Source organism: Rhinatrema bivittatum, chromosome 10 (assembly GCF_901001135.1).
Source record: "Rhinatrema bivittatum chromosome 10, aRhiBiv1.1, whole genome shotgun sequence".
Classification (NCBI taxonomy): domain Eukaryota; kingdom Metazoa; phylum Chordata; class Amphibia; order Gymnophiona; family Rhinatrematidae; genus Rhinatrema; species Rhinatrema bivittatum.
Window position 1 is genome coordinate 74,445,470 of NC_042624.1, and position 27,443 is coordinate 74,472,912.

Genomic DNA, 27,443 nt, shown 5'->3' on the forward strand with positions numbered 1-27,443 from the left:
CATAAGTGACTCTGTACCACCTAGAGAGGATCCATCAATCACTAAATGTTTTGTCAATTGATCTAAAACATAGAATAAATATGTATTTTATCACCATGCAGAATCACCATTTATATAGTTATATGTCTAAGACCTAAGCAAAGTCCAAATAAATAATATGCACCATTGTGAGCAGATCCCTAGCTGGTGGGTGGGGGGAGAGGGGGAGGTACTGGGGTAGAATGAAGAAAGGAAACTAATAAGCTGGAGTGATAGGACCCTAATCTTCCACTGTTCTTTAATAACGCCTTCCAGTTATTGCTGGTGGACAGTGGATTTTCAGGACGGAAGTACAGTCACTCTGACCAAAGCTATTGCATATTCCCACACTTGTATCTATTGCTCTTTGGGTGTTGTTCCTAAGCTCACTAGTTTAAGATGTTTTTCTGCTAACAGAGCTGAGCAGTCTTTAAGGGGCTCTTCCTGCGGGCTTCTGACAGATGAAACCGGCTGATGCACTTACCTCAAGATTTGTTCTTGCTTTCCTCAGAACATCATGGGTTCGGGTCACTACAAAAATAAAAGAAACATGTCACGGTGAAAGAAAAGGTAGAACAGGCAAAGTCTGATATTCAGACAAAAAAAGTGTTGGGACACAGGTTGAGAAACGTCTGCATTTCTCGTTTCTCAGGTCTTTGAATAAAGATGCAATGCAATGTCAAATAAGGGGTCTGAGTTATGAGCTGAGGACAGTCCCTTTTTGGCCTTTTAGCTCCGATTACATGCTAGTGAATATGGGGGGAGGGGTTGCCCTGCCACTTAACTTCATTGGGGACAAAAGGATGTGACAAGCATTGCCAAAGCAGCAAAGCAGAAGGATTAACCCTCCAGAGCAACAATTACAAACAAAACTAATAAAGAAAATAAGTGAGGTCAGTCTTCAGCTGTGGGCTGTCCAGGCAATTTCCCTGGATAAAAGTATCTAGAGAGAGGTGGGCAAGGTCCTAGGCAGTGGCAAACCTAGACAGAAAGACCCGCAGAAGGAGACAAGGGGAGGATACATGTGGTTCAGATACTGAGCAAAAGAGCCATTGGCCATTATGCTTTCTTGCATTTATAGAAAATGTTACACTGGACCTTTAATAGAACGTGAAGTCTAAGGGTAAGATATACTTAAGGTATTTTCCAATTTTGTGTTCATTGAAAAAAAAATGCTTCTGCCTTCTGGTCTTAAGTGTAATACTGCTGGAAAGGAAAATATCTTGAATGTACATACGCTGGCCGACGATGAAGTGCTCCATATTCTCCTTCAGAAGGTTTGTGGTATTTAGGCGCTCCACTGCACTTTGCAGCACATTCTCCTGCTCTGTCAATTTACTTCTCAGCTTCAGGATTTCTTCTTTCATCGACTGTGCCTAGGACAGTACGTTTGCACTATTAAGGCAGTGTTTCACAGATTAGTTTGTGTGAGTGCGAATGACTGCTTTACTGCCCACTCGGAAATAACTTTGACCCCTCTAATACAGTCACAGTAGCTGAGATCCTTCTGAAAGAGGAGGAGTCCTGTGGCAGGTGGAGAATGCATAAGGAGGCTAACCAGCTGCTGACAGAACTGGCTGGCACAGACAATCGTTAGCACTTCCCTCTCTGCACCTCTTACCTTTTGCTTTTCCTGTGTGCTGGGAAGGGAGGTTCTCCAGAAGACGGCAAGAAGGGAGGTGGATTCCTGGAGTATCTGGTGTAGGGTGCTGCTGATGCAGAAGAGCTGCCGAATGCTTCCATAATCTAAGGCCTGAAACGGCAGAGATTGTCTTTAGGGAAAAAGAGTTAAGCGCAGGTTAAGGTGAGTTAAAGCAGCCATGGGATAGTCACCACAGCTTAAAAACATGTCGCATCTCAGTCACTGCAGGAAGGTGGGGAAATAGATATTGGGCAAATACCAGGGTGGGCATATGATAACATTAAAAAAAAGCAGAGGGGACTGGCCTGCTGGCTCAGTGGCAGTGCTGTGCCAGTTCAATCCCAGAGTCGGGTTTGCCACCCTTTGGACAGGGAACAGGTCAGCTGCAGCCGACTGCTGCACAGGCGGTGTTCTCAGTCCTTAGGGCAGTCATGGCCGTTGCTTAAGGGTGACACTTAGTGGCCAGAATCAGGGCCTGTGATTGCAGGGTTCTGGCAGGAGCTCTGGTGCATTAACCATCCTTGCAAGGACCACGCTAGGTATGTTGGGCATGAAGGCGGCATAAAAGGGTAAATTCCCGGGTATTTGTGAATGAAGGCTCCTGGCACCAGATCCCTGCCCTGGTTACGACTGAGCTGGAAGCTCAAAGGAGCAAAAACAAACTGCCTGGTATAAAAAAAAGCCAAAGGATTAAAGTTCTGCACAAGTCCAGAGCAGATTAATCGTTTGGCGGATTCTGCTACTTTGATTCATGGTGAGAAAATGTGGCTACTACATCCATACTGAAATCACTGGAGTACAGGCCAGCAGGCCATTGAAGGCGCAGCGTACCTTTGTACCATGAATTTCCAGAAAAGGGATGTTAAGAGAAGATTGCATGAGGGACTCCATCTTGGAGATGAGGGCATTACCCTCCAGGATCTGCTGTTTCAGAGCACTGTAGTCATCAATGTGACCAATGACATGATGCCCATTCTTGCTGGCAAAAGACTCATCAGGAGTATCGTCTTCCAGCATGGAGGAGCTCTGTATACCAGAATCATCCCAACAGGTCTCTGAAAACAAAAAAAAAAAAGGTCACAGTGAAAACGCTGAGGGCCAGTGATGATATGAGAGCAGGGGCAGGAGAACAGAGGGATAGTGGGTCACATAAGAGAGGAGGGGTGTAAGGGACTCTACGTTTCCACGTATCACAACATGTGCAGACAGAGGGGCCCTTTTTGACATACCAACTTCCCCAAATCAGGGCGACGCTTTTTCTAATAAACAGAACACACACACAGTCATGAATCTGAAAAAACGTTATATATTTATAAATGATCTGGAAAGAAATACGACGAGTGAGGTAATCAAATTTGCAGATGATACAAAATTGTTCAGAGTAGTTAAATCACAAGCAGATTGTGATAAATTGTAGGAAGACCTTGTGAGACTGGAAAATTGGGCATCAAAATGGCAGATGAAATTTAATGTGGATAAGTGCAAGGTGATGCATATAGGGAAAAATAACCCATGCTATAGTTACACAGTGGTCCTTATTTTCTAAATGTATCGCATGCGGTAAGGGACGTTTCGCACTCGAAATGTCCCTTTTCGCGTGCGATACCAAAATGGGGGCGGAGTCGGTCCCGGAAGAGGCGGAGTCGGGGTGTCACCAGGGCCGACTCCGCGAAGCCGCCGCAGATGACGAAAAGGTAAGGCCCTTTTCGCATCCACGTTCGCTCCCAATAGCTACACCTCCTATGGTGGCGCTATTGGGTGCGAAACCGGCAGCGATCGCACCGCGACGGTGCGATCGCTGCCGGCTAGCGGAGGCCCGCCCCCCCCCCCCCCGTTTCGGCCCCCCGCCCCTCATTTCCTAAAGTGTTGCTGGCCTGCGATACTTTAGAAAATGAGGCCCAATGTTGGGTTCCATATTAGGTGCTACAACCCAAGAAAGAGATCTAGGTGTCATAGTGGATAACACATTGAAATCGTCGGTACAGTGTGCTGCGGCAGTCAAAAAAGCAAACAGAATGTTGGGCATTATTAGAAAGGGAATGGTGAATAAAACAGAAAATGTCATAATGCCTCTGTATCACTCCATGGTGAGACCGCACCTTGAATACTGTGTACAATTCTGGTCGCCGAATCTCAAAAAAGATATAATTGCAATGGAGAAGGTACAGAGAAGGGCTACCAAAATGATAAGGGGAATGGAACAGCTCCCCTATGAGGAAAGACTAAAGAGGTTAGGACTTTTCAGCTTGGAGAAGAGACGGCTGAGGGGGGATATGATAGAGGTGTTTAAAATCATGAGAGGTCTAGAACGGGTAGATGTGAATCGGTTATTTACTCTTTCGGATAATAGAAAGACTAGGGGGCACTCCATGAAGTTAGCATGGGGCACATTTAAAACTAATCGGAGAAAGTTCTTTTTTACTCAACGCACAATTAAACTCTGGAATTTGTTGCTAGAGGATGTGGTAAGTGCAATTAGTATAGCTGTGTTTAAAAAAGGATTGGATAAGTTCTTGGAGGAGAAGTCCATTACCTGCTATTAATTGAGTTGACTTAGAAAATAGCCACTGCTATTACTAGCAATGGTAACATGGAATAGACTTAAGTTTTGGGTACTTGCCAGGTTTTTATGGCCTGGATTGGCCACTGTTGAAAACAGGATGCTGGGCTTGATGGACCCTTGGTCTGACCCAGTATGGCATGTTCTTATGTTCTTATGCTCTAATGATATGGCCGCAGCCTAGCATATGTTAAATTACAAATTACATCAAACATGTGCCTAACTAACAATTGACACTAATTAAACTCACATTTTGCAGCAAAACATGTGAATACCTGAACCACAAAAGCCAAGGGTACGAGTGACTGACCAGTGCTCTTTTACACTGCTCTGCCTCAGACTGCTGTCTGCCCTTGTAAGCATCCCCGCCTCAGCCATAAAAGCCAGTGTGCTGGGTCGGTTATTTATCTTGATGTCGTGCATCTGTGGTCTGTAAAAGATCCAGAGCTCGAGTTGTAGCGCGGCTACTAACCTGCCCCGTTTGCCATCAAAGCGATGCGTGCATGTTGAGCTAGTCTCATGGGCTCTGCTGCTAGCGGGCTGACAAGTAGCTGCGGGTGTTCGCCATGCCCTACTGTGAGTGATTGCCTTCATTTTCTATGGGAACATTCCTTTTCCAGCTGGTCACTCCTTGCCATAGACTCCCGGGTAACAACTCTTCATTTGCCAGGTAGGCTCCCCACTCACCAGTTACTGTGGCCATATCTAGCTAAAAGGGCATCCAAACTGACTTGCAAGTCGCTATTACATATATCCAAACTGTCAGATAAATGCACTTTGACTAATCTTTACAACCCCGGGCAGCTTTCTTCTATCAATTTGTGCAGCACGGAAAGGCCCTGGATGATGGGCATCAACATCCATTTGTTGATCTTTTTCCTGGTTCTCTCTATCACCACATGGGACTGCTCTCTCCGCCATAACCACCTGAGGGTGATGCAGGACCAAACAATGTGTATATCAAGGAATAGATCCACAATTGCGATGCATTCTCTCTGCATTCTCTGAATGAGCTCCACACTGTGACTTACTGCCAGATCATTACTCCCCAAATGGAGAATTATCGCCCATGGCAAGGGCATGGATCTATTTAAGTTGAGCACCAAGGACATCAGTTGGTCCCACCTCATCCCCCCGACAGCTGTGCCAAGACAGTGACATTTGATGTGAGGCCATACCCAGGTGACTCCCTAGGGGCCTAGACTTAGCCCTCTTGTGAGCCCTTTGGATATAAGAGTGTCCTATGATCCAGATGTAGCACATTTGTATGACCCGACCTGGAATAAAGCAAAGCACAATGGGGTAGATTTTCAAAGAGTTGCCCGCGTAAGATACACGCGCAACCCCTGAAAACCTACCCCTGCCTCCTCCTGCGTGTGCCGAGCCTATCTTGCATAGGCTCGGCGGGGCATGCAAGCCCCGGGACACGTGCAAGTCCCGGGGCTTGAAAAAATGGGCATTCCGGGGGTGGGGGCCGTGGGCAGGGCGCCAGCCTGGGGGCATTCTGGGGGTGGAACCGAGGCCTCTGGAACAGCCACTGGGCCGGGGGATGGAGAGCCGGGGGATGGAGAACCCGGAGGCAGGCGTAACTTCTTCAATAAAGGTCGGGGGGGGGGGTTAATTTAAGCTGGGGGGGTGGGTTAGATAGGGGAAGGGAGGCGAAGGTGCAGGGGGCGGAAGGAAAGTTCCCTCTGAGGCCGCTCCGATTTCGGAGCGGCCTTGGAGGCAATGGAGGCAGGCTGCTCGGCTCGGCGCGCGCAGGTTGCACAATTGTGCACCCCCCTGCGCACGCCGACCCTGGATTTTATAACATGCACGTGGCAGCGCGCGCATGTTATAAAATCGGGCGTAGATTTGTTCGCGCTGACAAATCTACACCCATGTGCATGTTATAAAATCTGGCCCAATGTGCATATGTACTAAGAATGAAAATGTGCTTCAGAACTGAAGTAAAGCTGGTATCTGTTTGAATGCCACCTGCCTACTGACATAATGGTCTCTCTCGGAAGGCCGAGAGTTGCTGCTCCTATTCTGAAGGAGTGCAAACTAAAACCTGGACTTGCAAAGCCTGCAACCGCTAAAGCTCTCTGCAGAGCCTTAGAGAACTGGAATATGGATGGCTGGTGCTCATTTTACGTATCAACACGGGGCTGGGTACATGTGGTCTAACAGCTAAGTAGTGCTGCAGGTTGTATACAGGGCAAGTCTCATCTGTTGCCAGCCTGCACAACTCGACCTTTTTTCCTTTTGCTCCCTGGTCTATTTTGGACCTGCATATGGTCAGCACCAACTTGTTGCCCCACCACTGCATGTCCTCACTCTGGAGACCAGGGCATTCATGGTTTTTTGAAACCCGCGCCTCCAGCTCACTGATGCACATAGCTATGAAGATTGCCAATGAAAACGTACAACTAAATAGGTTTTGTGAAAGGGCGACAGGGGGTAAAAAGTGTGCAGATGCCAATTGCTGGGTTGAGTTACAATTTCAAAGCTGAATGTTATTCTCAGCCTGGATGCAGAAAAAGCATTTGATTCTTTATCATGGGAATATAAGTTTTGGGAACTGTCCACTATGGGTTCTCAGGTAAGCTAATGGAGTGGCTGAAGGTTTTGTACAGTAACCCTAGTGCCCGTATCCTTATTAATGGAGTCCTGTCAGGTTCTTTTGTTTTGCAACATGGAGTTCACTGAGGGTGTCCCCTTTTGCCACTGTCGATAACGTTTGTTATTGGGAGGTTATTTTCTTCTAACTCCCCAAGATTATAGGGTATACGTTTGTTGTATTTTTGTCTATTTCTGATAGTAAGATTACTACTTGTAGTTATTTATGTTTACATCAGTTGTATTTTCTTTATTTTATTGTAATTAAATAAGAAATTCAATAATTTATTTATTTATTTATTTGTTAACTTTTATTTACCGACATTCGTGAAGCACATCATGCCGGTTTACAATGAACTCAGGTGGGAAATACAATAAAACAATAAAACAATATAACATTAATAACAATAATACAATGAACCAAAGGAGCAATAAAATAAGGGAGGATAGGGGAAGGAGAGGTGGGGGAGGGTAGGCAGGGGGGCGGGACAAGGGGAGGGAGGGAGGGTGGGTAGGAGGGGTGTGGGAGGGAGGGGATGAGGAGGGGAAGGGGAAAAAGGCAGACAGATAGATGAAGTAAAAACAAAATAAAATAAAATAATGATATCATTATATTAAAAAAAAAAAGCCACTGTGCGATCCACCGATGACCACCATGCAGCATATATCGGCAAACCATGCTGTACTGAGTCAGGAGAGCAAAACTACCCCTCTCTCCTATGCTGTTGCCGCCCCTGTATCGTGAGCCTGCCGCTCAGTAAAGCCCCCAGCTTCTTTTCCTCCTTCCTCTGCCATTTCGTCTTCCCTCTATTTTTATTTACCTTGCAAAGGTGGCTATTGCTATTGGATTGAGGCCTTCCTGAGCTACGGGCTGTGCACTGCTTTGGCATGCAAGCTCCAACATCCCTGCCCTAGAATGCTGAAATCAACGATGCCCGCTGTGGACGACCTCTGGTGCCGCTCTGTCCTTCTAGCTTCGGGCTGCTGGCCCAAATAACTAACTGGAGAAAAAAGGATTTCTCGATCCCTTCCTCTCTTTTTGAATTTTTGCCAGACCACCCTCAAATCCCAGCCCCCTTTCCCCCTCTTCAGACCCTCCCTTACCCATGTGGCTGCTTACCCCTGCAGCTCCCATCCTCCCCTCTCCTTTCTTGTTTCCCTCTGCCTCCCTTCCCTTGCCCCCTCCACCATCCCAGCAAGGGCTTCCCTGTTGCCGCCCATGTTGTGCCCTGCTCAGCCAAGACTCGGCTTAATTGCAGGGCTGCTGAATGCTTAATTTTCCTTTATAAAATAGTTGTGAAAAATCAAATGTGATTTATATAAAAGTTATAAATAAATAAATAAAATAAATATAGAAAAAAATAGAAATTGATAACAGATAAAGACCAGCCTAGTTTGGCCATTTCTCCTAGTTACTGCAACATCAAAGACCTGGACTTGATCTAGCTTACTACTGTATTCCTGCATTAAGAAATCCTCTCGCTGCCTGAAATTGGATACTTTCCCCACCGTACTGCCTCCAGTAGGAAGTTGTTTCAAGCATCCACCACTTTCTGAGGAGAAATACTTCCTTGCATTACTCTTGTTCTACCTCTCACTCTCACCTTAATCCAGTCTTTAAGAACCTTCTCCTTATATCTTTCAGGTATTTGAATTTCTCTGACGTTATATTGGCGATGACTACTTTCTCTTAGAGCAACACTTATTTACATCCTGCAATATCATTTCAAAGGACTTAAGGTGCAGACTACACCAGTTTGGTAGATGTCTTCCTGGCCTTCTTGTTTCTGCCTGTGGCCAAGAAGCCGAGTCCTCACTCCTGTGGCCTGCCTCGAGGTTGAGAAGGGTGGGGAGCAGGGAGAGGAAGGGAGTGAAGTGAAGCTTTTTGCTCAATGCCATCTCCGTGCCTCTCGTGGCCAAGTATGGGGGGGGGTGCGGAAGAGGAAGGGAACTGCAGTGGCCTGTATACTAAGGGAGAAGGAGAATGTATGCAGTGGGACTGATGCTGGGGAAGGAGAGAAGAGGCAAGGGGCATATGATGAAGAGAAGCAGGGAGCAAATGCAGGGCAAACAGCAGATTTGAGACTGGTAAGGCAGTTGAAAGGGTTTATGAGTTTACAAGCTTTAAAATCAGTAGTCTGTGTCACTGACTACTGGAATCTAATCTGTTGGGGTTCTCCTGGGTAATTTGATCCAGAAACTCCAAAATATGGCAGCAAGAGTATTTTTAGGCTGCTCTCGACGAGAGTCTGCTTCTCCTGTGTTGTTGAAATTGCATTGGTTACCAGTTAGGTTGCGATGCAAATTCCGGGTTCTAGTGCTTGCATTTAAGATTTTACAAGGGTTGGGTCCTCTCCATTTGTCTAACAAAATCTCTTACAAATCTTCTACATGAATTCAATGTTCACAATATGGCTTTCAACTTCAACTCCCTCCAATCAAGAGATTTCGACATGCTAGATTACAAAATCGATCCTTTGTAATGTCTGTACCTATATTATGGGATGGCCTTCCTTTGTTCATTAGGGAGGAAAATTATCTGGTGCACTTTCAGCGTAAATTAAAGACCTGGCTGATGGCTAATGAACTTTGAATTAAATCTGAATGAGAGCTGTTTGATCTCAGATTGTACCGTTTGACTGGAGAAGGTTAATTTAAGATCTGAAGGTGGGATTTAGAAATTATGAATGACATATTTTAGATTTGAGTTTATGTTTAATTAATGATTTTATTTAAACATCGTTTTACTGTAAAAACCAAAACACAATTAATAAGCTTTTATAAATAAATAGAGAGGGAGATCAATGGAGGCTTGGTGGATATAAGGCGTAAAATGTGGAGGATTGGAAAGGCACTTTAGGGATGAGAGAAATAAATGTGAAAATGGAGAAACAGGAGAAGAAAGAAGAGGCAGGAAGTGTAAGACAGAGGAAAATGGAGTGGAAGGGCAGGGGAGAGAGCGATGAAGGGAATAGATGGAAGCTGAGAGGAGAAAGATAGAGAGGAGGAGGAGGAGAAAGAACTTGAGTCTTTGGTGGTGGCAGCGATAGATGTCAGGATACGACAGAAAGATCACACTTGTGGGGAGGGGGGAGGGGATAGAAGCAGCACATGATGGAGGATTCCCATCCATCCCCCCTCCCAAATCGCACACACACACATCTGAAAAGTTAGGAGGTCCACATTCAAAAGGATTTGTCCAACTTTGGGAATTAGCCAGACAAATCTGTGGAATTAAAAATATCCTCCCAGTGAACAGACATGTTTTTGTCCATCAAATCATTGCCTGCACAAAATGTACTCACGTTGGACACGGTGGAATCCCAGGGTGCAGTCACGGTTTAGCCAGGTTAGGACTGGTCGTGTCAGATGCCTGTCCTAAGGTTACGCACATAACATCACCCAGATGTATTCAGCAGCAGACTTATTTGGATAAGTGCAGCTGAATATCCCTGGGTAAAGTTATCCTCTCACTACCCCTTGGAAGGTGTACCTCCATGTGTGTAACAGTAATGCACCCCCCCCCCCCACACACACACACAGCAAAAATGAGTGGGAACGCTGGGCGGGTGTGCAATGGGGCAAAGTTCCATTCCCCGCTGCTCACAACTTCAATTATGTGCCCATCAGTGATGATACCCACAGAAAATGTAGCAGCTTCTGTCAGCGAAACATTTGCAGCCTGAGCATTAACTTGTGAATGAAGGTGTCAGCGTGCCCTGAAACGCCACAGTTTGAGGAGTTTCTTACTTCACAGGGATTTTCTCTGAGTGAGCCTTCTAGCAGTATCCACTTGTGCACCACGATGCAAAGCCTTCTCACCTGTACCTTGGGTCTTGTGGAGGAGGACGTTTTCTGGGGCAAGAAAGGAGCTGCCGGGGCTGAACAGTGCTGGGGAATGCATGCCAACATCCCGGACTGGAGGAGACGGGATTGCATCTGCAAATTCAAGGTCAAGAAGAATTCAGAAAATCACTGGAAACGACAAAGACCGTCCTGTTCTGCCACCTTGTCTAAGTCCTGAGTCTCAGAAAAGACATTTTTTTTTACTTTCAGTTCATCTCAAGAGAAGGAGATCTTTTTCCATCCCTTCAGGTTTGAGTTAAAAATTATTAACTCAGGCTTTGGAAAAAGTTCTTTTTCTTGAGAGGAATTAACAGCAAATAAAGATGGTAAAGGTGTCAATGGAAACAACAGCCACTCTTATGCCCAAAAACAGTGGTAGGGTTTAAGTGATTGTTCAAAACATCCCTTTGCATTTCACAGTGCTTGGTGTACATGTCTAGCTCTGGTAGCTCTTACTCTACCATAATTCTTATTTTAGCTGATTGGTTTAATAGTCTCTTGTGTAACTCAAGGCTCAGCCCTTTCAGCTATTTTATTTAACTTTTACCTAGCCCCTCTCTGTAAATTCTTGCCTGTTTAGGAGGGGTTTTTTTTACACCATATATGCTGATAATATCCAGTTTTTCATCCCCTAATCTAATTCTTGGTTCAGTACATTTGATTTAATGTCTCTATGCCTAAATTCAGTGAAACATTGGTTAATGCACCACAGATTGCAACTGAATAACTCAAAACCCCAAATCATCCTACTTAACAGGTATTGTCATCTTCCTATCAGATTCTCGCCACCTTTTCCATTAAAAGGTCAGCAAAGAATCTTAGGGGTAGATTTTTAAAGTTATGTGCGGGCGTAGATTTGTCCATGCAACCTGGCGCGAACAAATCTACCCCTGATTTTATAACATGCGCGCGCTGCCGCACGCATGTTATAAAATCCAGGGTCAGTGCGTGCAGGGGGGTGCACAATTGTGCAACCTGCGTACGCCGAGCTGAGCAGCCTGCCTCCGTTCCCTCCGAGGCCGCTCTGAAATCGGAGCGGCCTCGGAGGGAATTTTTTTCCGGCCCCCCCCCCACCTTCCCCTCCCTTCCCCTATCTAACCCAACCCCCAGCCCTAACTAAATCCCCCTCCTACCTTTGTTGAGAAAGTTACGCCTGCCCAAGGCAGGCATAACTTGCGCAGGCCAGCCGGCTGCCGACATGCCATTCCCCGGCCCGGGGGCTGGTTCGGAGGCCTCAGCCATGCCCCTGGAATGCCCCCGGACTGGCACCATGCCCACGGCCCCATCCCCAGAACGCCCCCGAACGCTGCGCCGCCCCAGACACGCCCCCCAAGCAAAGCCCCGGGATCTACGCACGTCCCGGGGCTTTGCGTGCGCTGGCAGCCTTTGCAACATAGGCGCGCCGGCACGCAGGTCTTTTAAAATCTGCCCCATAGTGTAATCCTTCATTCAAACCGTTGTATGAACAACCACAGATCGGTGGTCAAATCTTTTTACAAACTTCATTTATCGAAACACGTTAATTGAGCCTCATGACTTCAGATTAATACTTTAATCCCATGTACTAAATTCCCTAGTTTATTGTAATTCTTTATATCTAGGCTTCCCTACAAATTGTGCAGAATTCTGCTGTTAGGATTTTTACAGAGACAAAACTGAATGAACATATCTCCCCTGTACTTTCAATGCTTCACTGGTTACCAATTGCATGGTGTTCCCAATATAAAGTTCTGACCTTTATTTACAGTCTTATACATAACAATTCATCTACTTAGTTAACATCTACCCTCCAAATGTATAAACCATCAAGGCAACTACAGTCCGTTACTAAAAATCTTCTTGAAGTCCCAACCCCAAAGTTGGCCAGACTAGATGTTACAAGAAAGAGCAATATCAGTCGCCGGCTCCTGATTATGGAATAGCATCCCGAAACATTTAAGAGTTGCCCCTGCTTTGAAATCTTTAAAAAAAAGACTTTTTTAGGGATGTGCAGAAGAAAAAAATTAATTTCAGTTCATTCATTTGTTTCATAAGTGGCCCAAATTCGTTTCATTAGTTTCAATATGAAAAAAATATATATTTGTTTCATTAGTTTATTCATTTGCCATTAAAAGCTATGAGGGACGCATTGCAGTCTATTTTGGGCTCCAGAATAATGATTTTCTTATCAATTCTAATGAAACTTGTGAGAAGCAATCATCAGAAGGGAAAAGAGCTGCAAGGTACTTAGGCAAAGACAGTAGCAAAATGGAATAAAAAAGTAGCATAAAATAATCTAAGGCTCCGCAAAGGGATACAAACTCATTCTAGCATTGGCAGGAGCTCTCCAAAATACCATGAGAGGAGCAAAGAGGCAGCAAGGGGAGGAAGAACATCCCAAAGTGGAAAAGAGGACACCAGCAATAGTGACATGAACACTTAATGGCATCAGGAGAGGCAAAGTGGCACCGAAAGTAGCATCAGCACCCTAAGGCATCCTGAAGGTGGAACAAAGCAGAAAACGTGGCAGGAAACATCCCAAGGTACAGATAAAGGGAGCAAGAAAAATTGAAAGAGTGGCATTAAGATTTCAAAAGCATAGGAGAGGTGCATAGCAGCACCTCAGATTGGCAAGAAGAACTCAAGGTGTAAGAGCTGGAGTATGCCAGGAAGATGAACAAAGAAGGAGATAGATCGAAAGTCCTTAAAAGTAGATTCTTTATTAAATTATAAAAGTTGCCCAACAGTGGCCTGACTCTGGCCAAGTTTCTCCCTATAAAAATTACACATAAATAACATATATAAACATATATATAACATAAAAAATCCCAAATGAGAATATAACTAATTATGAAAAAATAAAAATAATAATGAAAACAAAATATATAGGGGTAACACAAATAGAATTTATCAGAGTAATTAATTTGTGTACACAGACATACAAATAAATTAAAAAGCATTGTAGAATAAGAAATAAATAGAATGTACAAATAAAAAATTAGAACAAAACTATGGCACCAGTATAAAAAGAGAAACAGAAGAAACAGTGAATTAAAAAAAAATTGATGAATGTGGCTATATATATATATTTATATCTGCTGCAAATTCTTTCATAACACGTAAAGGTGTAAAATTATAATTGATTGCTGTCATCCAAAAAGTTAACTGACTTGGTACCCACATAAAAGCTCCTATTATAATTAATTATAGATGTCTTAAATATTGGTATACCTCACAATGATTATGACAGTACCTCGAAATGTAAATAGCCTAATGTTTATTAAAAATAATAATATTAAAAATGATATATTTATAATGGGGTAGATTTTAAAAGGTGCACGCGGAAGTAGATTTGTTCGCGCAACCCGGCGCGAACAAATCTACTCCCGATTTTATAACATCCTCCCTGTGTTCGCCATCTGTCTCTCGGCTCTCATTGCAATGGCTCCTTCCCCTTCCTCCTCACTTTCCTACTGAACTTTTTTTTATTTACCCCACATTTTCATGTTCTGGAAACTCTTTACTTCCTTACCTTGGAAGAGTGGTTTCTGGTTGCCGTTGTCACCGGGAGAGAAGATGTTGATGGGAGAGGGCCGAGTGCGGTATTTTCCAGCACTCTTTTCAAGTTGCTCCTCCAAGTGGTGCCTTAGAGAGCTGTTCACCTGGATACTGTGCTCCAGCTGGACTCGCAGGTGCCTGATCTCGGACAGCAGCTCGTTGAAGTTGAAGTTGGAAGGCAGGCTGTGGTAGGTCTCTCCACTGTAAGCTATAACACGTGGAGACATGACGACATTATTCCAGCTCGTTACCAACTCTTCCCTTTTATAGTGTCACGGCTTCTTTCCTTTTCAGGCCCAGTGTATGTCAGTGCAGTCACCATCTCCTTTCCATTCTGCCCTAGCTAAGGGACCACCTGGGACCATGTCAGGAGGAACTGCTTATTCAGCTGCCAGTCCTAGCTTCCCCCATCTAGTCCTTCTGTAGAGAACTCTGGGATCACTTCTCATAAATGTGAGAGCTATCTGGTTAGCCAATATTGACACTTTTCTTCCTTCTGGCCTCTCCTCTCTGTTTTAAAGCCACTCTGGTCTGTCTCATTCTGAAGAAATCTTCTCATGATCTCCACATTTCTAGCTTGTGCCCTATTTCTTCTTTTCCATTCCTTTGCAAGGTCTTGGAATTGGACAGTTTATTGCAGACCCTTGACTTTTTTCTCTGCCTCTTCTGCTCTTGATCTGTTACAGTCTTTGTGTTATCCTTTCACTCTGAAGCTGTCCTTAATTCTTGTTCGCAACCATCGTCTGTCTGGCTCTTCTACCATTCTAATCCTGCTAGATTTAGCATCTGATCCCTCTTTTCTACTAGATACAATCTCCTCCTTGGGAATATTGGGAGAGTTCTTGATATGATCACATCTTATCTAATTTTCATACAGTAAAGCAGGCACTCATGTTGAGTAAACTTGATTATTGTAATGCGTGTATATGGGCTTGCCTAAAGGTTTTCTTAGAATTCTTCAGCTTATTTATTTATTTATTTTAATTTTTTTATATACCGGAATTCCTGTATGCAATACAAATCAATCCGGTTTACAAGTAACGAAAAGGTTGCCCTGGTCTGGGAGGTTAGACTGGGGTTTTTTTTTACATAGAACATAGAACAATAACAATCAACTATTGAACATTATTACAAGGAACAGTGAAAATAACAATAGTATTTAACAAACAGATAATATTATTATAACATTATTCGTGTTCACATTTTACAATGAACTTAAGTAGCGTATATAGTCTGCAAGTAATCGGTTAAATAATATAATATGAGAAGGATGACTTAAATAAAGCTTGTGCAAAATGGGACAGTGCCGGCCTTAAACAGGCGCAGAACACCATGAACATGTTTCCCCAGTGTTAGAAATGTTGCATTGGCTGCCCATATTAGAAAGGTCAAGCTTTAAGTTTTTTTTTTTTAACTATATTGTATAAAGCTGTTCATGCAGAAGAGTTTCCTTAGCAGAACTAGTCAAGTTATACACACAGTTATCCTCTGATCTTTGAACAAAAGTTGTTAAGAATTTTCGATGGAAGGAGACGGACCGGGGTACTGATAAGCAGAGATTAGGGAAAAAGCACAGGACCGCTTCTACGGCCAAGTCCAAAAGCACAGCACGTTCGAGCAGCGTTGTCTGAATTATCAAAAAGGCTGCTCACCCCATAAAAATGTTGCTAGCGGTAATTTTGTTATGGATTTGACAGCTGCTTGGTTCTGATTGTAACATGGGGGTAACCTGCACAGAGCTGGGCAGACTGGATGGGCCATTTGGTCTTATTCTGCCATCATACTATAAGAACTCGGCCACATTTAATGCCAAACAAATATTGTATATATACTTTTATTTCACAATCTTATCAAAAATACATTTTACCAAAAGTGCCAAAAAAATGGCATGGTGTGTGATGTGTGAGGGTATGTATGGTATGTATGGAAGTATGATGGGAATATTTTAATGTGGATATTGTTTATTGCACTTGGCACTTTTGGTAAAATGTATTTTTGATAAGATTGTGAAATAAAAGTATATATACAATATTTGTTTGGCATTAAATGTGGCCGAGTTCCTCTGGGTTGGCATATAATATTTATCTGATTAACAGAGGATGCACTTATGATTACGACCATCATACTATAAGAGACAGAACCTTTTCCATCGCAGGCCCAGCAATGTGGAATACATTAGAATGTCGGGAAGAGGATTTTATGTTTTTAGGAAAAAGTTAAATGCAAATATTTTAGGCAAATGTATATAAGATGAGGTTTTCATTTTGAAGAAAATTGCTGGTGTTTAAATGTGTTTGTTGTTTTAATTAATTGAATTAATGATCAAAATGATTTGGAATAGGTAAGAGCAATACGTAAATCAGTCGATAAATTGTTCTCTTTCTGTTCTGGCTAATGACGTGCTGAGCCTTCTCTCCTTGCAGGCAGAGCCGCACAAGGTGCTCTTCTGGACGCCCCTAACTCGTTCTGACTGCTCAGAGCGCTCGTGTTTCCTTTTCACTGTCACTAGCTCTGCCATGCTGACTTCACGGTCTTCCCTTTCCTCTTCCCTTTTGCTTTGACTTTCTGGAACTCTTGCCAGGTAGCTCGTGCTCCGTGCTTCTAGAACCGAGGTGCTAATCGTTCTGAATGGGGTTTTTTTTTTAATGTTGGGAATTCCTTTTTCCTTTTCTGTTCCGGCTCAATCGGAGCTAGTGCTGGGATTCTGGCTTACGAGTCTTAAAACAGCAACTTATGCGCGCACGTATTGCTCCACCCCTGAACGCCTCTAGACCGCTCCTTTTTTACACGCTTATATGCACGCACAGAAGTGAATATATGCGCATACTTGCTGCTTTTATAAAATACGGAATACGCATGTAGCAGCTGCTGTACTTACGTTGAGTATAAGATCATTTTTGCACACCCAAAGCTTTTAAAATTCGCCTTAAAGTGTGGGGGTGTGCTAGTGCCGGCTTCTTCAAGGAGGGGCGGGGAGGACGTGCCTGTGTTTTGGGGGGATCCCACATGATATATCAAGACCAAGCAATGGATGTATTTTGGTTATATGTTTGGTTATATACTCCTAATCTGATCGGGTTTTAATCATGAGAACACAACCGGAGGTCTGCTGGTCATGAATGTTAGACTGGCCCACCTCTACTTTTTTCTCTCCCCTTTTGCATGATATTTTTGAATTGCTTTGGAAACACTCAGCACATGCTAGGAATATGACAGGAACTGAAATAAGGGACAAAAAGGAGATGTGAGGTCTCCAATGGATTTCTTGCACTGGTCAGTGCCTGAAAAGCATTTTGACCTCTGGTAAAGTGCAAAGGACGACTATCTGTCACACACCCGAAGAGATCAGTTTCCACCAGGTCTACTTCGTACCTGACAGCACTAGTTTGGAGGTTCCATACAGACGTTCATAAACCTGTAACTCTGACTGCAGAGACTGTAGAAGCTGCTGATCCTCATTCAGCTGCTGGCTGAGGAGCGTCACCTTGTGCTGGAGTCTAGGGAAAGGCAGGGATAATATAAGAGTGAGCAAAGCACCTGGGATGAACTCCCCCAACCAGTGAGATATCAGCTATCTAAGGAGGCAGGCTGAATCCCAGCACTGGTAAATATCTTTCCTGTCTTTCAGCCAGTTAGTTACCAGTCCACAACAGTACACTGCCTCCTATTCCATATCTTTCAATTTCCTGAGGAGGATATGGGGGATTTTGACAAATGCCTTCTGAAAATCCTTTATCTACATGTTTATTTACACCTTCAAAAACATCTGACAGATTTATAAGGCAAGACTTCCTTATGCTAAAACCATGTTGATTCTTCCTCATTAATTCATGTCTATCTATATGGTCAGTAATTTTGTTTTTAAGAATTGCTTTTACCATTTTGCCTGGCACTAACTTCAGGCTCACCAGTTTATAATTCACAGATCATCCCTGAAGCCCTTTTTTTTTTAAAATTGACATTACATTGGCCACTTTTCATTCTTCAGGGATTGTGGTTGATTTAAATGATAGTTTACAAATTACTAATAACAGTTTTGCAATTTCATATTTTTTAGAACTCTGGGGTGAATACCAGCTGGTCCTGGTGATTTGTTATTCTTGAGTATGGAAATTTGATCTATTACATCTTCTGTCATTGTAACCTGCTACTGGTTCCTGTGACCCTGGGGAAGTTACTTCACCCTCCGTTGCCTCAGGTACGTACTTAGCTCTACATTCATCCAGCTACAATGCTTTTTCACAGGAGGGGTCCCACTATCGGGGCTGGGGGGAGTGGTATCGATGGGATAGTGGGACCCCTCCTGTGAAAAAACACAGCCCCACCCGCTGTCCTTCAATGAAAATTTGGGCTCTGCTCCTGGTCCCCTCAGCCCACAAGTGCATCAATTAAAATAGGGACCCAGCTCCCCACCCCACGTCAGAACTAGAGCTGGAGCCGCCGGGAGCGGATCAGACCCTTGCTTCTGGCAGGGATCTGTTCTGGCCATCAGGAGGATGGGGGAGAGGTGAGAATTTCTGCTGTGACCGAGGGGGATGAAGATAAAAGATGACTACTTTTTTATGAAACCGGACTGGGAAAGGTGATGGTGGCGGTGGGTGGATGTGGGGGGGGGTTTGAGAAAGGATGTGCTTGTTTGGGGCTACTGAGCCCAACAGGTAGGCAGATAACTTTAAGCAAGTATATTCAGCGCAACAAGTTATCTGGCTAACATTAGCCAGAAACCTTGTCCACTAAACAACCTACTGCTGTGCAGAAATTAAAAAAATAAAAAATATTCGTTTGTACACCAGTTTTTTCTTTTTTATACTTCTACTTCAGCTTTAACCACAACCTCTCAACTTCCCTGTTTTGCAAGTATCCTTGGAAGATACCTCCTTCAAAATCATGCGCTTTTAAGTAGCTACTGGCTCTCCCCATGGTCAGCAGGCAGGTTCCACTCTGGTTAAGGTCCTGCCCATCCCATCAGAATAGGCTCCCTCTTCCACTCAAAATGTTTCACATTCCTTAACAAAAGCTCTCTTCCCTGCACCATTGTCTCATGTGTTAGACAGGGAGAGGTTCTGAAAATTCCACTCTGGAGGTTTTGGATTTCAATTTCTTACCTTAAAGCCTAAATTTAGCATCCAGAACCTCCCTCCTTCAGCATCCTATGTTGTTGGTACCCATATGGATTATGACAGCCAGCTTCTCCCCAGCACTCTCTAAAATCCTGTCTAGGCAATCCATAACATCCACTATCTTTGCACCAAGCAGGCAAATTCCCAAGCAATCCTCATGTCCACCAGCCACCCAGCTATCCTGTGGGTTCCCTGTTCTCTCTCCAGGTCATATAGGTTATCTCTGCTGTAGTACAGGATGGGTTACTCATGTTCCCTCCTTACTCCACTTACTGTGGGCTGCCGATCTGCTAGGATACCTGTTGCTTGTCTCTTGATCTGTCAGGTGTTCCCCACGGAGGTGCAGGATCTCTTCCTGTTGCTTCTTCTCCTCTTCCTGAAGTTTTCTGCTCTCCCTCCGCAGCTGCTCCAGTTCCATCTCGGCATTCTTCAGCCTGGCTCTGGCAGAGAGCAACCCTTCCTTCAGTTGCTCCAGCTCCCTGCAGTGATCTTTGCAGAGAACAGTTAACAGAAAACAAGATGTGACAGCTTGCATGTGGAACAGAAGAGACACCGTATCAGAGGCTGGTTACATGCAGGTTCCCTGAAGCTGCCTGGATTGTTTTCCCATACTGATAGGGTATAAATACAGTATAAGAACTAAATTAAGGCGTCATTGTTGCTGTAGCACAAGACCACAGAAGAAATTTGGGAATTGTATCAACATCTAGAAAATATACAGCAGCCAATCAACTATGTGGAATGTCATACTTCTTCCATTGGCCCTAGTTCTCACTGAGCAGTCTCCCATTGCAGGAAGAACTGATTGTTCCCTCCCCCCCAGGCCCCAATTCAGACTGGATAGAGCTATTCCCTGCTTTTGACCGTACCTCTAGAGAGCTGACTGAGCTGCACCTGCAGGCTCAGGTTCTCCTCTCGCAGTGCTCGGTTCTCATGAGAAAGCTGAGGCACAGACTCCAGACCTTGGATGTAAATATTGGTAGGAGGTCCTAGTAACACATTAGGAGAGGAGAATGACAAAGATCCGATAGCACCATCATGTCACAGGCCTCCATGCAGGGAGATTTGTGGGAAATGGATAAACCCATGCACAGAGTGCAAGATAAGGGTGGGAGGGGCACTGTGGGTCCCAGTGCTGTTAGGTCAACAAGGCCATGTGACTACCCGACGTGCCCCGTGGGCAAGGGATTTAAAATCCATATTTACACACGTTGGCCCCACTCTGGTCCACCTCTAATATGCCCTAACCCCACCCTTTTTGTCCATGCGTTGGGTTGCTCGCACACATACACATGTCGTTGGACCATTTTAAAATATGAGTTGCCTGTGCTCAGCCCACATACTCATGTATAGGGGCCTTTTAATGCAAGCAACTCTTAAAATTCACCCCTAAGGGAGTAGCGCTGATCTCCCCAAACAGGAAAGTGTTCTAGCTTTCTAGAATGGCATAAGCAATATCTGGGAACTTGTGGTCACCCTGAGATTCAATATGAATTAGCAGGGTGGGAATAGTGGTAGAGGTACACATCAACTTTCTCTCTTCCATTCTGCCCCCCCTCCACTGAATCAGGGCAGTTGCTGGGCTAAATGGTACCCAGGACAGTTGCACAGCTGGTCCTCCAAAGATGGCACAGCCACCCAAAAAAGTTGCCTTGTTTTCTCCCCCATCCCTCTCTCTGAGCCAGTGCATGTATCCAGCTGTTCCTCCTATGGCTGTGCCAGTGCCTCCTCTTCCTGTTGCTGCCCGCATGGTTCACATCAGGGTTAGTGTCATGAATCTCACTCAGCAAAGAAGAGCCCTCTGCTTTTAGCTCCAGGCCCTCTCCTCTAGGCATCATGTAAGGAAGGGAAGGGAATGGGTGAAGCTGAGGCTGGAGCAGAAAGAGCAGAGAAAAGCCACCCTGCTCCTTAATCCAATTCCTCTTCTCTTATTCTCTGCTTCTCCTCCTGTCATGCAGGGAACAGGATGGGAAGGAATGAGGGTGGAGTGGATAGAGCAGAACAAAGAAGAGCTACTCTGCTCTCTAATAAAGCCCCTCCTTTCCTTTGTTTCTGCCCCCCCCCCCTCCTCCCAGACAACCTGCAGGGAACAAGAGGGAGGGGCAGACAGCGGGAGATCTCTCAAGTATCTCTGGAGATCAGCGTTTCCAGGTATCGGTAGGTATACATTCTCATCATAAGTGTTATGAGATGAGACTGAAGAACCTAAGTATGTAAGAAGAAGATGGAAAGGCAGTGGAAGGGAGGGAGGGAAGCTGGACAGTTTAAGCCCCATTGGGAGGTTGGGCAATCTGGGCTGGGCTTTGCAGGAAAGAAGGAGTGAGGTGGGGTAGATTGAGCCAGGCCTGCTTTCATGTTGGTGATGCGTGGGAAGACGGGCGACGTGGGCTCCATTAGAAGCAAGAGAGGAGGGGGCATCCGGATCCCACACTGCAGCAGCAGAGGAGACAGCGACTGGGCAGTTTTCTGCAGTTCTTGGCTTCATTCTGCAGCAAACTGTACATTCTTTGAGACCGTTGCTTCAGTAATATTGGGGAACAAGGAGGGGCCCAGGGAGTGGGAGGATTGTGAGGAGCACATGAAGAGGAAAGGAATGGGAGAGGTGAACGGGAATGGTTGGGCATCAGTGTGAGCAGACTGTCAGGGACAAGTGTGGGTGAGGAGAGGAGGGCAAAATCACATGCATGGGGTAAGGCAGGAAAAGATGGGGATAAAAGTGAGGGGTGTGCATGTAAGAGAAGGAGCTATGAAAGGAAATGGAGAAAAAGCAGGGGAAATGGAAGGAAGGAGGCAGGCACGCTGGGCGCATGGAAAGCTGGGAAAGAGAGGTGCAGTTTGGGAGGAGGTGGTAAAAGAGCCCGAGGAACAAGGAAAGGATGGCGGCAATGTGGATGAAACAAGAAAGAGAAGAGGTTGAGAGGAGAGAAGAGTGGAGAGAGAGAAGTGGGAAGCTACAAGAAGAGTCCCACTGACCCGAAGGAGTGTGAAGGCTGCAGGCAGCAGGCAAGAGGATCTGTTCCTGCCTCAGATTGATTCGTTTAGAAGGGAGCAGGACTGCTGGCAGGGGAGATTACCAGAATACTCCATTCTGGCCAGTTGTAGGTGTATATAGAGTAATCCATCAATATTCTCTACACCCATGAAACTGTCCAGTTTTCCCTTACAAAACTTCCACTACAGCTGTCACCACAGCATCCCAGAACTCAGAGGCAGAGTCTGGATTCGACCTGAAGCACAGAGAGAACAGTCACGTGCCCAAGGACAGGCTGAGGATCAAGGTCAGGGTCAGGATTTAAACTTGGAGCTCTGAACTGCGACCAAGCCATGCCTCATCTCCTTTTCTCCTACCGTTGCCACCTGCAGTGGCCTTGAGACGATCTTCCAGCTGATGCCTCAGCCGATCGTTGGTACAGATGGAATCCTCTAGCCTTTGGCGCAGGCTTTTAATTTCATTAAGATGCTCCTCAAATAAATCGGTGCCTGAAATCCCCCACCCCAAAACAAGGGACAAGACATTGGTTCCTGTTGTCTGATAACACCTGCTCACATTACCTTCCGACACCACTGGCACATGCTGATTAATACTTGGAAGAGGCAGCTCTGCCATGAAGGAGACAGGCTGCGTGCTCTTCCGCATGCCTATCTCATGAATGCAGCAGGATGCAGACGGTTTGCTGCAGTACTGGCATGCAGGAGGTAGGGTACACATGGTACTCACTTGCACAAAACTACACAGATGATTTGCTACTACTCACACACATGTGCAGGGTACACATGGTTTGTCAAATTCAGGAAGTCAATTTTAGGGTAAGAAATGCAAAATTGAAATGTTTTCCATGTTGGTGCAAGCAAAGCCATAGTGTGCCTATGGCCAATATGGCCATGGCCATAGGCACCGCTACCAAAGGGCGCGATGTGCCAATGAGAGCAGCACGGCTGGCCACTGCTGGGTCCTCAGCAAAAGAAATACAGCATGGCCCAGTTGATATTGACGGCATGGTAAGCACGGCCTTAGTAAGTGGAAAAGCACCGTGGCCCTGCTGGCAATGCTGCTGATTCTGGTGAGACCACGCTGCTTTTCCATTTACTAAGACCGTGCTTACCACGCCAACAATTTCGAGGGGGGGGGGGCGTGTTGCTGAGGAGGAGTAGGAGCACCCCTGCCAGAAGTAGTCCAGTGCTAGAGCTGGCTCAGCCCCGTGGCTGGAAGTGATTCCCTTGGCCATGGAGGCTGAAGAAGGAGATTGCTGCTGTCTACTGTGTCAAGGAGGAACTGAATAAGGGAGAGAGCATGTGTGCGGGAAAGTGAGAGAGCTCATGTGTGCATGTGTGTGGGAGAGTGAGAGAGAGCATGTGGGCGTGTGTGGGAGAGTGAGAGAGCTCATGTGTGCATGTGTGTGGGAGAGTGAGAGAGCATGTGGGCGTGTGCGGGAAAGTGAGAGAGCTCATGTGTGCATGTGTGTGGGAGAGTGAGAGAGAGCATGTGGGCGTGTGTGGGAGAGTGAGAGAGCTCATGTGTGCATGTGTGTGGGAGAGTGAGAGAGCATGTGGGCGTGTGTGGGAGAGTGAGAGAGAGCATGTGTGCTCGTGTGTAGGAGTGGCACAGGACCAGTGCTTCCATTAGGAAAACTAGGCAGTCGCCTAGAGTGCCAAAATTTAGGGGGCAGCAAAATCCTACCAGCAAGGGGCCCAAAGGGGCTCTGTGCAAAAGCGAACACTTGCAAAGAAGAGTGTACCGAGCTGTAGCCACTACCACTGATAACAAGGAGCACTGTGATAGTGCTTCCACTAATAGGTAAATGGGGGGGGGGGGGGTGTGGAATTAATCATCAAAGGTTTGCCTAGGGCACCGAATATTCTTGCACTGGCCCTGGAGTAACAGAGAACATGTGTGCATGTATGTGGGGGAGTGAGAGGGAGCATGTGCGTGCACAACTATCCCAGTTACTCACTGCCCGCTAATCCATGACAATTTCAGGGCATTTGGAAATCAAAAGTTCCAAGATATGGATAACGGGAAATTTTTAAAAATCCTTATTTTAATTGTTGGGTGTTATTTGATGCCTGTTTGAAATATTTTATTGATGTCTGGATGATTTTTATATGAGTTAATTATTGCATGTTATTCTATTCATTAATTGTTTTGACTTGTCCTTTTTATTGGTATGGTTTTACTAATTTTGTTTTTATCAGGAATGGTAGTGTTTCTGTTTTGTACATTGTTGCAGTGCATACAGAATTTGGCTCATTGCAGTTTCTAGTTCAATATTTGTCTGTACATTTCTATTCATACTGTATGGTCTGTATGTATTCTGGCTTTGAAGGTCTACCTGTGTTTTGCATGTGTGACTGAAGTGAGTTATTCCATTAGTGCGTAGTTTCTATGTAGGAATCTATAGCAGCTTGGATTGTTCTGTTTTCCTAATAGGGAGTTTATTACCATTATAGGCCTGGTGTAATAGTTGTAGTATTAACCTTCATAGGCAGGGTTGTTGCTGTTTCAGTGCTGGCAGTTAGTGCTGTTTTGATATAGAAATTCTTTCTTCTCGTGGCTCTCTGAGGGTCATGCCCAGGCCCAAGATGCATTACAGTAGGCCTAATACCATATAGGTTCCAAGTGTCTCTTGCTTTTTTGCAGGGTTTTTAGTTGGCACCTCAGCAATGCATGTAAATATAATATACATATTGTAAGTGATATGCTTTGAATATTTTTTCCATGTAAAATCTGTTATTATACATTCTTTATTTTTCAATTGTGTGTGAGGAGGGTGGGATGGGGTGGGGAGGGCTGTAAAGTTTTCCTAGGGCCTCTAATACCCTTGCACTGGCCATGGGCATAGCTGTGCAAACAATGAACTGAGTCTCCCAACTCGTGGTGTCATGGGTTGTGTTAATGGGCGAGGGCACCGTTTTTCACTTAATTGCCTGGCTACAGCTCTGGGTGCAAGCAGAAACCTCTGGCTATGGGGGGCACACGGTTTCTACCTAAGAAAGTGTTTCCTGTTGCTGACTTGCTTACTTTTTTTTTTATCCCCATCAGTTTCTCAATAATTAAAATCTTCCATTTTTAGCCCACTTTCCAAAAGGAAAGAAGCTTTATGGGATCGATGAGTGTGTGTGTGCCCTTTCAGCATACATCAAGGAGGGATATGAGGATTGGGGCAGTAGTGAGGCTGCATGCAATGTATGCATCCTGGAAAGCAGCCTCCATTCTTTTTGGGTGGAATTTCTTGTTATTTTTTTGTCCCTGGCCAAGTAAAGAAATTCCACGTCCCAAAAGCAATAGGAAAACAGCATCAATGGCTCAGTAAATGATTTTGGCAATGTGGTCAGTATCCAATATATCCTGGGATGAAGGCAGCAACAAACATGTAGATCCAGAGTGGCTTTGCAGTCTTAGGGCTCTACTGTTTCTACCTCCTCCAGGTCTGCCCCATGCATCCCTTTCAGAGCAATAAGGACATACCTGTCAGTCTGGCACCAGAGTGGTACCCTGAAGATCCAGAAGAGGCATCGCCTAAGACAGCACTTGGGAAAGGCATCTCGCATGGCCTGTCCGAGAGGGCATGATCTGCTCTGTGATGGCAGCAAGTGGAACTGTTGTGCCCAGGAAGCTGCTGAGGTGCATGATGGGAAACATGGAGGAAGGTGGAGCCATCAAAGTGAGGGGATGGAAAGCAAGTGCCCACGTCAGAGGGATTGCCAGACCCTGGTCCTGGCTTCACAGCTGGGGTGGCCAGAGGGAAACCTAACGATAAAGCAACACAAGGAAGTCTCAAGTCAAAAGCAACTGAATGTGTGGGTATATATATCTATATATGAGGAAGCATTTATAAGCTTCCCTGTTAATGGTATTACAAATTGTATTAATCAAAAACTGTACCAACATGGCTTTCAAATAGAATTCAGCAGCAAAAAATTGTTTTAGTAAACTGATTTCCAAGTTACATGGAACACAGCCATGATACCTACCACCTTAAAATTCTTTCACAACGTTTAATGCTGAATGAAGGACATCATATGTAAAGCTACTACAGGATTGTGTTCATCCATCGCTCAATAAATTCTAATCATCAGTCCCTGTTAATAGCTAGTATTGTGTGGAAAAGTGTTCATTTAATGTTACTGAATGTTCTCTTTTTCATTCCGTTTTTTCATTATATTTTGCATATAAAGTCACAATTTAGTTTATAATCCAGACAAACCAGGGAATATGGCCCCGTGGAACAAGTCAAGGGGCACTTTTCCACATTAATAAGGACTGATAATTAGAATTTATTGGGCTACAGATGAACGAAACCCTCTAGAGGCTCTACACGTGACAGATTTCAAGAATGGGCTAGGTACATGTTAGTTTTCCTTCTGGATCCTGTGGAATTCTATGGATAGGGTGTCACACAACCAATTAAACCAGTTCATATTTTATCCTTTTTATAATTCAAACAAAACAGATGTTCCCCTTGAGACAGAACACAGTAGGTTGAAACGCAAGTTATGCTGGGGTTTGATGTACAATATTCATTTAATGATTTCATTCTTTGCAACTGCTTTTTCTTTAATAAGGCAAGGGATAATAGCTGCTGGGGATGTTGCATTTGGAGGGCAATTTTCAAACTATCCATGTTCTAACAATTATCAAAGGAAAGGTATGCTCGAACTTTCGCTGTGGATACAAACTGCGCACGATCACGTGAATCTGTTTTTTTTTCTGCAGGTAGAAGTTTTCTTGAAAGATAGGTGGCAAATATGTGAAAATGCCATCTACGCGTGTACTTTTCTTCCTCCTGGAAATGAGTCCTTTTAATGTGGCTGTAAGTCTGTGCAGTCATTGTGGAACAACGCACAGACCTTTAGCAGCATTTAAGGACGAGCAATTTTTCTGCCAGCCAATTTACAAGGGCAAAATGCTTTTTACAGGCTGAAATGTGCTAAAGGCTGCCCTCTTAATAGAAATCATTTTGCTCTGCTGAATTATAGCCGGTTACCCATGACACCTCGAGACAACTCTCGGGCTTGACTGGTTGTGCACAGTGTGACTTAGAAAATGGTTTAATAAAGCAATATTTTGCTGTTGTGTGTTTAATTAATGTTATACAGGTTTCGGGGGGGGGGGGTTGGT

At 44.8% G+C, this 27,443-nt stretch overlaps 1 protein-coding gene across 8 annotated transcripts in view; it reads right to left on the reverse strand.

Annotated features, from left to right (window-relative positions):
* PDE4DIP (phosphodiesterase 4D interacting protein) overlaps positions 1-27,443 on the reverse strand; it is a 237,109-nt gene that overhangs the window by 3,909 nt on the left and 205,757 nt on the right. For 5 of the 8 annotated variants that reach the window (XM_029618266.1, XM_029618262.1, XM_029618263.1 and 2 more), the window contains 11 exons: positions 25,791-26,072; positions 22,673-22,804; positions 20,194-20,313; positions 19,624-19,813; positions 17,577-17,701; positions 14,179-14,412; positions 10,644-10,760; positions 2,492-2,715; positions 1,640-1,771; positions 1,256-1,394; positions 503-549 (listed from right to left, as the gene is read on the reverse strand). In XM_029618266.1, the coding sequence (XP_029474126.1) occupies positions 503-549; positions 1,256-1,394; positions 1,640-1,771; positions 2,492-2,715; positions 10,644-10,760; positions 14,179-14,412; positions 17,577-17,701; positions 19,624-19,813; positions 20,194-20,313; positions 22,673-22,804; positions 25,791-26,072 (1,742 nt within the window). The remainder of the gene's footprint in view (positions 1-502; positions 550-1,255; positions 1,395-1,639; positions 1,772-2,491; positions 2,716-10,643; positions 10,761-14,178; positions 14,413-17,576; positions 17,702-19,623; positions 19,814-20,193; positions 20,314-22,672; positions 22,805-25,790; positions 26,073-27,443) is intronic. The other 3 variants (XM_029618259.1, XM_029618265.1, XM_029618264.1) reach the window with 3 other exon arrangements.